At 44.7% G+C, this 13,036-nt stretch overlaps 1 protein-coding gene across 1 annotated transcript in view; it reads left to right on the top strand.

Moving 5' to 3' along the window:
* LOC149331507 (protein-cysteine N-palmitoyltransferase HHAT-like) overlaps positions 1-12,467 on the top strand; it is a 43,176-nt gene extending 30,709 nt beyond the window's left edge. The window contains exons 8-12 of the mRNA XM_089555507.1: positions 956-1,162; positions 2,675-2,710; positions 3,260-3,461; positions 10,514-10,655; positions 12,258-12,467. Coding sequence (XP_089411633.1) covers positions 956-1,162; positions 2,675-2,710; positions 3,260-3,461; positions 10,514-10,655; positions 12,258-12,439 — 769 coding nt within the window. The 3' untranslated portion in view covers positions 12,440-12,467. The remainder of the gene's footprint in view (positions 1-955; positions 1,163-2,674; positions 2,711-3,259; positions 3,462-10,513; positions 10,656-12,257) is intronic.
* The last annotated feature ends 569 nt before the right edge of the window (positions 12,468-13,036 follow it).

The following is a 13,036-nucleotide window of genomic DNA, read 5'->3' as shown; positions in this document are numbered from 1 at the left end:
CTTCATTTTTTCTGTGACAGGTGATATAACGGCGCCATTCTAGATTAGTTCAAGTTGTCACTCATCGCAGTTTCTTTTTTTATCGGAATGAAGAAAATGGGAACGAACGATCGATAAAGCTTGCGTCAACAAGTGGGGTGCTGTAAGCTTGACAACGCCGCTGAATGCAGACACCACAAGCATAAATCGCTTTCAAAGCGCTAGTAAGGAGCTTTAATAAGCTCGAAGCGTGAAGGACTAGAATTCTTTTGGCATGAAGACACTCATATTCTGAACTGTAGTTGGCTTGTCACCTTTCAACGTGTTTTGCGGATCACAACTGAATCAATTCCGATCGTGAGAATGCAAAGTTTAAGAAAGGGTTTTTGTACTTAGGAGAATATATAGCATGGTACTTTTGCGAACATTTATTTTTATTGATGAGCGCATTATAGTAACACATTTTAGAAGCATATAAGTGGCGCTGGGGGCCTCCGACAAATAGTTTATTAAAATACATTGTCGGACCAGCTGGTGCGTGTACTACTAGATATTTCCTGACACAATCAGTACAAACGCGAAAAAAAAATAAAAACATGGCATCACGAGCATACGTTGTTGGTTTGGAAATACCTACGGAAAGCGCTTGAAAGAGCGCTTTACGCCGTCGACTGAAGTGCCACCAAACTGTGATTTCCATTAAATGTTTAGATCTGACGTTCAGTGGTTATGGCACTCGGCCGCTAACAGAAAGACAAGGGTTCGAACCCGGCCGTGGTGGGTGAATTTCGATGGCGGCGAAATTCTAGAGGCCCGTGTTCTGTTCGATGTCAGTGCACGTTAAAGAATCCCAGGTGGTCGAAATTTCCGCGGCCCTTGACTATGGCGTCCCTCATTGCCGGAGTCGCTTTGGGACATTGAACCCTCATAAACCAACCAACCATTTTCATCCAGCTGGTTATCTTATACCACACAGTTCCGCATTGACGAAGGTGCCTTACCTGGTCACGAAACTCGACCTCACGAGCCTCGTGGGCTACGGGATGGCGCTCAGCATGCTGTTCTTCATGAAGTACCGCATCCAGTACGGCTTGTCCGGTGGCGTTGCCAGGATCGAGGGACACCAGCTCCCGGCTCCTCCGAAATGCATCTTCAGGAGCCACCTCTGTTCACATTTCTGGAGGTTTGTTCTAGCATGTATATTCCTTCCTTGATGTGACGATGTGACTGTATAGTCGGATCTGGCTTAGGTCTGCAGTGAAACTCCTCCCATATTCTTGACCGCTATATGCACTGTTCCCACTGCTACAAGGAAGTAGCCCGTCGTAGTAGACTCGATTGTAAAAAAAAAAAAAAACGCTCACAAGACGACGTTATGAACGCGGTGATTTTAAGGCTAAAGCCTTTAATGGCTCATACTCGCGGTGTCCGTCCGCGCACTGGAATCGTGCCAACTGTGGCCTCTCCTTCGCGCAGCGGCGCAACCTTCTCCCCTCCTTAGCAACCGGCGCCCCGTTGGGGGGCGCAGCTGTGCATAGCAACCGCGACGTCACACAGTAGCGGTAGAACGAGCGCGCGCGGGTTGGCGGTGGCAGCTGCACCGCCGCTCCTTCGCCAGACGTCTCGTCGCAGTGGAGTGAGTTAGACGCATGGCTCCGAAGCGGCCCAGAGTCCCTCGTTTACTACAAGCACCTTTGGGTAATTCAAAGGGATATCGGCGAACACTGTGACCATTCCACTGGGGCGCCATGTACAACATGGTATATGCAGTGGGTTGACCACAAGGCTTTTGCCAAGCACACTTTTGAATTTTCAAAGTGTCTTAGGTAATTTTTTGATGCACCGGACTTCTTAAGTAGAATGAAACATTAAAATGCTGATTTCATTGAAAGCGATTAATAAACAGCCCTGCAGGCATGATCTGCGGACCATCGACTGTTGTTGCCAACGGCTGTTTTATTACAACAGCATTATGAACCTTATCGGGGAAAAAAATGTGTCGTCAGAAGCTAAATTCGCTGATTGGCTGGAGGGAAGTAGCGTCACCAGACCGGCGCATTCCCATTGGCTGGAGGGAAGTGACGTCAGCAGACAGGAAGTGACGTCACTTCTGGTAAAGGCGACATCATCTGCTAGTATTATCGCAGTGCCAACGCATAATGAAATTAAGTGTCTCTGTGAGCTTTGCAAAATATTTTTCCTCGATCCTCTTATAGGAGTTGCCAACTTTCATGCGTAAGAGCACGAAATGCTACTTCGGCTGAAGTATTTGACCTTGATTTCCGTAGTCTAATGTTTGGTACAGAACATCTAAGGTGGGGTAGATTTTGAAGCAACCAAAGCATTTGTTCAAAATAGTAATGTAACAGATGCCTGATTTAACAGAGTTTGTGTTTTTGAAACTCTTGAAGACCGCAACGCAATTCAGACAAAATCTACTGCAAAAAGAAACAATTCGTCATTGCCTTGGGTTCAAAATACATCGACATTTGCTGATATGTCATTTGTTGTTGGCGTTGTTATTTCCTATCCACTGTGTACCAGCGCCGTCAGAAATTTCTTTGCGCACAGTTTGCAAGAACATAACTTTGTCTTTGAGTATAGTCTTTTTCGCTTCTTCTAGCTCTTAAGAAATTTTCACTGCAGTTCAGAACGAATTTTCGCAGGAATAACGCTGTTTCATGCTATTTTCCAGATACTTCGACCACGGCCTTCATCTGTGGATTAAAAAGTATGGGTGCTCTTACTACTGGTTTCAGAAAAGTGTGGGTCAGTAAACCAACGTCAGTTATGATATCCGAACTGGAATCAATACGACGACGAAACGGGCATGGGCAGGGCATGTAATGGGAAGGAAAGATAACCAATGGTTCCTTAAGCTAATGAAATGGTTTCCAAGACTAGGCAAACGCAGCCCTCGGTAGCAGAGAATCAGACGGACAGATGGGTTCAAGAGGTTTATGGGGATAAGGCGGAGGCAGTTGGCACAGGACAGGGTTAATTGGAGTTCAGTGGTAGATCTCTTTGTCCTGATGTGGACGCAGTTTGGCTGTTTTTTGTTTATTACGACTACTGACGTCATACTGAAGATAACCTCACAACCATTCAGCTTATCAGTTTTGAGAATGGCGTCACAACTTGTTCGAGTCACAATGTTTCGCATAACGGAATATTTATTACTGTTAAAGGCAGCAAAAGTCTAGAGTTCTCAGTTCGTGTTCTTTTACCTTATTTTGCTACAGCTTGAAGAAGAACACAAACACGATCGTTTTGTCCGCAGGTACATCTACCTGCCCATTGTTGGCGTTGAGAGGAAGGCCCACAGGAAGTTGCTGGCCGTCGCCGTTGCTTTCACCACCGTCTGGGTGTGGCACGGTATGACCACCGCCGTCACCTTCTGGGCCTCGCTCAGCTTCTTGGGCATCGCCCTCGAGCTGGTGCTGGCGCAGATCAGGACGCTGGACTGCTGCAAGAGGTTCGAAGTACGCAACTCGCCGTTGTGCAAAGAATTATCGTATCTGGGTGGAATCTTCTGTAGTCGTTAAAGGATCACTGAAGAGGAATCTGAACTTGTCTTTTTGCCGCAGGAACTTGATCTACACGTTCCGAGCTTTCTTAGAAACTGCGATTTATTGCCCTGTGTGGCCGATTTCCCTAATTAAATCGAATTAACGTCCGGCTCCCACCTTTTTTTTTTTTAATTCTCCCCCCTACGGTGGGCGGAGTCGACCAACGCGTGGAGTGCCTTTCACCCTGTCCCGAGGCGGCTTGCCGCTCTGCCATCGGTGGAGTAATACGTAGTAGTCCGTAGTAGCAAATAGTCCGCGCGTATTTTTATTTCTGCGGGATTATTTTGCGGCTATATTATCTGGGAATGAAACTATTTATTCATGCCAACCTAAAAAACAAAATAAAGCGAAAGCAAAGCCTCCATGGAGCTGGCTGAAAGGCACCTCGCGCGTTTGTCGACTCCGCCCACCGTACGGGGAGAATTCAAAAAAAGAAGGCGGGAGCCGGACGTTAATTCGATTTTATTAGGGAAATCGGCCACATAGGGCAATAAGTCGCGGTTTCTAAGAATGCTAGGAACGTGTATATGGAGTTTAAGTCTGCTCATCTATAGTGTTGTATCTATAGTGGACTTTGGCGGGCATGTGGTACCTGAAACAAAAATGGGGTGGTAGGTTAAGGTAACAGAGTGGACCCAAGGAAACGGAGACGCAGGACCGAGAGTGGCAAAGAATCAGGCCATCGTCATTCATCATCAGCCTGACTACGCCCACTGCAGGGCAAAGGCCTTTCCAATATCTCTCGAATTAACCCTGTTCTTTGCCAGCTGCAGCCACCGTATCCCCGCAAACTTCTTGATCTCATCAGAGACGAAATTAAGGAGTCTGCAGCCATAGGGTAGCCGCAGCTTGATCAGGACAGACGTATATGGGAGAGGCCTTTGTTTTGAAGTGGACGAATCGGAATCATGATAATGATGACCATTATGCCCCATCGAAACCATGCGCATCTTCATAATCTAAAGCAGGTAGTGTCGTCCAATAAGAGATGACGTCCTTGATGTCGTTTCCATGCGAGGCTGCTCGTGATTTTGGGTGATTCGTTCAAGACGTCGGTCAGCGTCTTCCCTATTGTGTATTTATCATTATCGGCGGGTTGGTGCATAGTCGCCAGCCAATCACTAACTTTTTTTTTGTATTGAGCATCCTTTAAGCTCCAGCTGTCACAAAGTCCTATGGTTTTTATAGTTTAAGGGGGTTTAAGGGTACCAAAGCGACTCAGTCTATGAGGGACACCCCCTCGGTTTTACTAGGGTGGAGCATATATTGCTACGGACGGTGGGAGGACGACGAAGTGTTTTTGAAACGAAGACGACGCTGAGGTGCGCGCTTGTGTGCTGTGCGACTGTCCCATAATTCCATCTTTAATTCCTCTGAATTCTTACCCAAATGTAAATCGTTAGCTTGGCAATCAAAGTTAAACAATTAGTTTGGCGCCAATTTGCCTTCTTTGGGCTCTCCTCACTGAACCCTGGCCTATCTCTCGTCGTGGGTATGTACCATGCCGCCAAGGCAACAACGACGACTGTCCCAAGCCGTCGATCCTTTGCCTAGCAGATTACCTCTGCTGGTTCTAGCCGCCACGTAACAATATAGCGCGTTGCTCAGTGTGTCGTAGCTATTGGAGTAACAAACTCGGGCCCCAGTATAGCAGTCGTGTCGCATACATTGCAGTAACTCGAACCGCCACCAGTCGCGCGCCCTTGCTCTTGCTGGAAGAGGCGCTGCTTTTTTTTAGATAAGATAAGAATTTATTGAGTACAAATCGGTTACATAAATTCAGTATACAGGCGAGGGTCCCAAAGTCAAGCGACTGTCACGGGACCCCCGGTAGATTAATACTAACTTGATTAAAAAACAAGCAGCATCACAGACAGGTACAATTAGCAGTAAGAACAATGGTATTTTAAATAAGTAACAATTATATAATGAGAATGAAATAGATTAGCAGGGCAAAAACAAACAGACAAGCAAAACCAGAATAACAACCCACTATAAATAATATTGAACAAAATACAGCGTTGTGAAAAGACATATAAAGAAATAATTGAGAATACAAGGATACAGTTGTCAAGAAACAAAAAAACAAAGTAGAAATTTCTAGCAAATAATTAAGTACAAGAATTTTCTAAAGGGAATAGAAGCAGTTCACTCCACATTTTGCTGCAAAAGAAAACTTTTTAAATACGATTTAAACATAGACAAAGACATAGGCGATTTTAAACTCGGGGGTAAATTATTCCACAGGGAAATGCATGAGAAATGAGAATGACGTTTTCCATAATTAGTAAAAACTTGGGGAAGCAAAAAATTTTTTTGAGCCGCAAATCTCGTAGGGTTATAATTTTTCAAAAAACATTTGGCGATAAATTCAAAAGAAAGTGCATTGTTCATTAATCTAAAAAACATGATGGCTAGGTTGTAATCAAATAAATTTCTAACGGATAAGATATTATATTGACGAAGCAAAGGGATAGCAGTAACAAGGTATGAACTGCGGGTAATGATACGAATAGCCTGATTTTGAATGTGCTGGATAGAGTGTAAATGAGAGTTGTAAGTGTTCCCCCATACTACAATGCCGTAATTAATGTGAGCGTGAATAAAAGCAAAGTAAAGTGATAAGAGTGCTGATGATGGGAAAAAATGACGAGCCTTTATTAATGCACGAATTCCAAATGCAGTTTTTTTCTTCACATGGTCCAAATGATGATGAAATTTCAGTTGAGAATCGAGTTGAATACCAAGGAAAGTCACGTTGTCGCAAGGGGAAATAGAAGTATGACCAAGCGATAATGAAGGCAAGTGTGCTGGGATTTTTTGTTTTGTTCTAAAAAGCATAAACTTAGTTTTAACGGGGTTTATAATTAGGTGATTATCATGGCACCAGGACATAATGCTAACCAAAGAGGCATTTAATTCGGCAGATAGCGAGATTATACATTTATCACAAGAAGAAATTGTAGTGTCATCCGCGTATAATACACAATGAGTGTTAGTAAGAGCGTCAGGAAGATCATTAATGTAGATTAAAAAGAGCAAAGGGCCAAGAATCGATCCTTGAGGGACACCTATGTTAGTAACCTTAAAATCAGAAAATGCATTAGCCACGAACACCACGTTATGTCTATCTAATAAATAAGTTTTTAAAAAGGCTAGGGCGGGACCAGTTATGCCATAAGCTTCAAGTTTGGTAAATAAAATATTGTGATTAATCGTATCGAAAGCTTTAGTGAAATCTAAAAATACTGAGCCAACAAGTTTACCACTGTCCAGTGATTGTTTAATATAGTCAGTTAGGCAAAGCAATGCAAGATTGGTAGAACTTCCCGACCGAAAACCGAATTGACAATTTTTTAGTAAGTTAAACTTACTTAAGTAATTATTTATTCTTAGGGTAAACAACTTTTCAATAACTTTACTAAGCGATGAGAGTATGGAGATGGGTCGATAATTATTTACAAGCTCTTTGTCACCTTTTTTAAACACTGGAATGATTTTAGCTTTTTTGAGAATATCAGGAAAAATTCCAGTCTTGAAGACCAGGTTGATTATATAGCTGATTACATTAGATAGAAGAGGGGCTGCTAATTTCAAATGGCGCACACAAATGCTGTCCAAGCCAGGGCTCGTATTTTTTAGTTCAGAAATAGTTCGGTGTACTTCCTCAGGGGTAACTGGAAAGAGATAGAATGAATGCGGTGTACGGAGCATGCTTATCTCTGAAGTTGGGTGTGGGTGATTGTAGGATGATAAAAAGTGATTGCAGAAAGCATTCGCAATATCTTTAGGTTGGTTGTATGATATGCCATTGAAAGTAATTTTAGATATAGGGGCATTCAGAGAACGCCTGTTTAAAAATTCGTTGAATAGTTTCCACTGTTTCTTGGAATCATTTTTGTTTAAGTTGAACGCTCGCTCATAATAACGTTTTTTTGCAAGGCTTAATAGAGAGTTCAAAATGTTGCGGTATTTTCTATAGCGGGCTGCAAGCGCAAGGTTAAACGGCTGTTTTTTAGTTTTTTTATACAGATTATCTTTTTTGCGAATGCTTTCCAGAAGTGCACTAGTCATCCAAGGGTTAAATGTGAATTTGTGTTTCTTTTTACATTTGACAGTAGAAGTGCTAGAGGAAACGGCCTGAAGGAAAGACGTGCAAAAGTACTCAAGTGCCAGCACAGGGTCGCGAAGATTGTAAACAACTGACCAATCGGTAGCAGATAGCGATTCAATAAAAGTTGTGTCATTAAATACCGACGTAAAGTACGAACGGTTGGGGCAGGATGCTGTGGAGTTAATGGATACGAAAATAGGAAAATGGTCAGTAATTTCGACGTTTACTACTCCCGAAATGAGGGGAAGCGATAAATTTGAAAGTGCATGGTCGATGAGCGAATGAGTGCCATGAGAGGCAATTCTTGTAGGGGACTCAATTAGGCATTCAAAACCGTAACCAGAAAAACAATCCGTATAAGCTTTATATGTTGAGGAGCTGGTGTCGAGAAGATTGATATTTATGTCTCCCATAATTAATACTTGTTTATTTTCGCTGGATAGCTTACGAAGGATTGCATCAAGTGAATCAAGAAAATCGGACTCAGAAGATGAAGGAGATCGATAAATGCAGCCTATGACTAGTTTATTGTTATGATTACCAGGAAATGATGAATCAGTTTCAATCAAGACAGCTTCGCAGTAGGCAGCATTAATTAGTAAGTCATGCCTACGAGTATATGTGACACGAGGTGAAATGAAAATGGCAGAGCCACCATGACTGTTATTAGGGCGATGACAATATTCAGCTTGATAAGAATGAAAACCGTATAAATTGGAGTCATCAACTGCAAGCCAAGTTTCAGATATGCAAATGAAAGAAAACGAGTGATGCAGCGAAGCAATAAAGTTACTAATGCCATCTTTATTTTTGCGGAGGCTCCGCGCATTGAAATGAATCAGCGAAAGTTGATTTTTATCTAGTAAACTTTTCAGCTCAGGAGGAGAGAGCATTGTGACCGGGAAAAATGGGTAGATAGAAGAAGGGCGTCAAGAAAAAAAGAAACTTAGGTGAAGATGCTTAGGTCAGACTCCGAAGATATGCGATAAACCGTGCTGTCGACAGTTTGCCTTGCCCTGATTGTGCAGTGGTCAGTCCACAAAAACTGCCAACCATGTTCTTTCTTTAGGGCGCGTGCTTTAGAAAACAGCTTCTTCTTTTCAAGGGTTAAATGGTCATTCACATAAACAGGTGATGCTTTGGCTGGGGGAAAACCAATCTGGGTAGTCTGTAGGCGCGCCTTGCGTGCTTTCTTGATGAAGTCAGTTTTCTTATCGCGACATAAGAAGCGAGCGATGATGGCTTTGTCATCGGATTTAGAGGACACGCGGTGGATGGTATCGAGGTCAGAACTAGAAACAGGACAGCCGATGGCATCACCCATTTGCTCCAAAATGGCGTAGCAGTCCTCACCCTTCGTTGAAGGGACGCCTTTTATTTCAATATTGTTCAGCCTGGAGTACTGTTCCAAATCTCCAACTCTTTTCTCCAACAGAGCATTTTGGGCTTTCAGATCTTCGTTGGATGCCGTGAGCTCTTTGTTGGACGCCATGAGCTGTTCCTGTTTCACAATCATTTCATCAAATTTGTCACTCAAAAACTGCACGCTCTCTTTCAAGGAGGAGCATTCGTCGAGACCGAAGTTTTGAAATTTAATCTGAATTTTCGACTGGATGTCATCAATCAACGATGCTAGCTTTTTCTCGAACGATTCCTCAAGGAATTCTAGCTTCTTGGCTAGTTCCGCGTTTGTAGGCATTACAGAATGCAAGGCTATCGCCACAGAAACTGCAATGAAGACAAGACCACAGACGAGAGATGCTATTCAGCAGCGGGTACACCAGCAGTTGCGACTCGAAATTTGACGAAATTGTGAAGGAAGAAAACAGACCAACCTGCACGGACAAGCGATGTGTTTAGGGCAGCTCAAGATGCCGCAACTGCCCCGCTGCTGCTGCTAAGTGAAGCCGGGTGCCGATCAGTCGTCCTTTTTTGTACTTCCTCCTGGTGGCGAACAGTGGCCGACGCAGCCGCAGTAGGTGGAAAACCACGCAGCCGCAGCAGGTCCTCAGGCAGACGAAACGCAGATCACACTTGTTGGGGCGTCGGGAGGAAATGGGCTGTAGACAGATGATAAGATCGGGATCGGGATCGGTCAGGGTAGAATGATACACCTGCACGGACAAGCGATGTGTTTAGGGCAGCTCAAGATGCCGCAACTGCCCCGCTGCTGCTGCTAAGTGAACCCGGGTGCCGATCAGTCGTCCTTTTTTGTACTTCCTCCTGGTGGCGAACAGTGGCCGACGCAGCCGCAGTAGGTGGAAAACCACGCAGCCGCAGCAGGTCCTCAGGCAGACGAAACGCAGATCACACTTGTTGGGGCGTCGGGAGGAAATGGGCTGTAGACAGATGATAAGATCGGGATCGGGATCGGTCAGGGTAGAATGATACACCTGCACGGACAAGCGATGTGTTTAGGGCAGCTCAAGATGCCGCAACTGCCCCGCTGCTGCTGCTAAGTCCTTTGCTGCCACGCTGCCTTTGCTGCCACGCTTACTATGTCGGCAGTACTTGGACCTTTCCGCTTCTTGCTTGGTTACAAGGCGTGCGGCACTGACAGGGACGTTCACGATACAGCTTTGTCCCTTTGGAAACGAGCAGTAATCGCACTGTGCTCTTTTTGCAGTGGGCAAAGCGTCACGAAACAAAAAGCGCACCATGTATACAGCGTGCGCTTTTGAAGCGCTGACCCGGATCGAGGTCAGCGCTGCAGTGTGGACAGGAAAGTTTCGCCGTGAAGGGCCGACGCGGATTGGGTCCGCGATAATGGGCGCTTCTACTTGTACGTAAAAAAAATGGTAGTAGTCACAAGGATTAGGGATGAACAGAAGCTATTCGCTCCTCTTTGCAGTCTAAGCACATGAATCCTGGACGAAGACGGTTCATCAAGGCCATCCTGGGATCGCCCCACTACCTGCTCTCCATGTTCGCCTGCATGTTCTACCTAGCCGACATGGAGATAACCACTATGTTCCTCAACAGGGTCATTCTCGGTAAGTTTCCACTCTAATTTGTTTTGCAATAAGGCGCAATGTGCAGACTTCTGCAACGGTATTACTAGATGAACCCCCCCCCCCCCCCCCCCCTCTTTAATTATTGCTTGCTTTTTAGCGCAGTGGAAAACCTCTACTCTGTGAAAAACTCGAGTTTCAGTCCGGTGTGCGTATATGACATTGGAGTGACCTTCGATTTCATAGCAACAGTCTTAAGTCAGATGCCGAAGCGTACTTTGACTATGGCCAGTGCGGTGGTGTCTCAAAATTAGATCCGAATCGTTTCCAAAATGTTGCTCTTCCCACCCCTCAAATTTGACTCACCCACCCCCGAAATTGGACCTTCGTCTATTTGGACCAAAATCGATGTCCAGGCAAAATTTGAATGTACTCGATACAATGGTGGTCTCTAAATTTGACATAATCTGAATGAAAATACCCACATAGCAGCCGCAAGCAACCATTCAAACCAAGACGAAAGAAACAGCCAAATCACAGTAGAAGAAAGAAATGCTATCGCTCTATCATTTGGTGAAACATAATTAAACTACTGCTAGTTTTTTGTTCTTAATTCCTGGTCTCTGAAAAGCTGTCAAAAGCCAGAAAACGTATCTGCGCTTTTATGGCAGATAAATACAATTAACTTGAAGCGAAGATCCTCTGTAGCCTATACTACACATATGAGGAAAGTTCCGTGCTTGTCTTAGAATGGAAACGAAACTGAGCCCAGGTCTTCTGCAGGGCATCACTAATGCAACTCCATGCACCGATCGCTTGCATTTGCAGTCGACTGTGTATGATCAGAAGTTGCTCGTGGTATTTCCTACCTGCATTGACCTGAACTGAAAGAAAATAGCTCTTTGTAATGTGTCCTTTGAAATGAAAGGTCCTGCGGCGTTTGTATTTGAAAATTAAACGGATGGTACGTGTGATCTTTACTCGGACAGTATTTTCTCCGTCCACGAGCAGACTATGCAATACTACCCTTACGTTGATCAGATCGAACCATTTTTGAAAGCAGCTAATTGGGCAGTTAGGCAAATCTGTGTTGTTCTTGACACAAAGCAACAAACACGCGACCAGGAAAGGCGAGTACAGCAAGGATTAAGCAGCGCGGGAGGACCAACACAAGACTAGCCCAAGTCCCTACCATAGTGAACAAGAAAAATACCTCATCACTTGTAGACGCTTACTTTATGAGGGGCCCTAATATCTAAGCTGGTCCTTAAGGGTAACGGAGGCGATTCCAAGAGAAGGCAAACGTAGCAGGGGACGGTAGAAAGTTAGGTGGGGGCGGATGAGATTAAGAAGTTTGCGGGGATACAGTGGACGCAGCTGGCAAATGACAGGGTTAATTGGAGAGACATGGTAGAGGCCTTGGCCCTGCAGTGAGCGTAGTCAGGGTGATGATGATGATGATAAAGCGCTTTGGCCCGCAGACTTCAGTCTTGGTGCAGTTCCACAGCCCAGAGAAATGGAGAGTTTGTGGTGTCTTGTACACTGGTGGAAACCATTCGTTCGTCTTGATGCGTGCAGTACTTGTTGAACTCCTCGTCCTTTCTCTCTCCAAAGTCGTTCTTCATTTCCTCCCTCATGCCGCAGGGTTTCCTCTGCCGCTGGTGCCCGTGCTAGTGACCCTTTACTTCGCCGCCCACGCCTCACAGGACGCCATGGATTGCGAGGCCTCACGTGCTGCAAAAGAAGCAACTCCAGGCCGCACATTGCCCTTGTTTACTCAAGAAGCGGCCAAGCATTCCACGTTCCAGCCTTTGGAAGTGCTGTGATCAATTTGTTCGGTGCCTTTAAGGAACTGATGTTGAACGAACGTTGCACTTTGGTTAAGGACCTGACGTTGCACGTTTCACTTTGGTTTGGAAAGGGAGAGCCAGCGCAAAAGGACTCAACACAGCACAGAAAGGTGCCAGCCATTATCCTCTGCCCTTATTCTCTTTTGTGTTGGGTCGTTTTGTGCTGGTTCTTTCTTTTCAAACCTGTTCACTAACGGGCCTGTCATTCAGTCTTGTTGTGCTTTGGGGTCTGTGACTCTACGTAATCACGTCTTTGAGTGTTTTGTCTCATATTTGCCTTGAGCGTGCTTTACAAAGGAAGTTGAAGGAATTAAAAAAAAAATAACTCAGTTGTATATGGCGTGCGAGGGGTAGAAACGTGGTAGGAGGCATCTTAGTAGAGTGCGGCCGAAAGACTTACCTGAAAGCAACGCGAGCGAAGTGTCCACGAGGTGCTGGTAATGAACGCCCGTATTACAGTTCATTCAATTTTAAAGGCTTACCTGCTCGCTAACTTTGATTTCTTGAATCCAACGCACAAAATTACAGATAATACGTGGTGACTTACAATTTGTTATACGGTGTAGCATATCT

Source organism: Amblyomma mixtum, chromosome 8 (assembly GCF_055824585.1).
Source record: "Amblyomma mixtum isolate Tamu chromosome 8, ASM5582458v1, whole genome shotgun sequence".
Classification (NCBI taxonomy): domain Eukaryota; kingdom Metazoa; phylum Arthropoda; class Arachnida; order Ixodida; family Ixodidae; genus Amblyomma; species Amblyomma mixtum.
The sequence above is the reverse complement of the archived record's forward strand: the minus strand, read 5'-3'. Positions and strand labels throughout refer to the sequence as shown.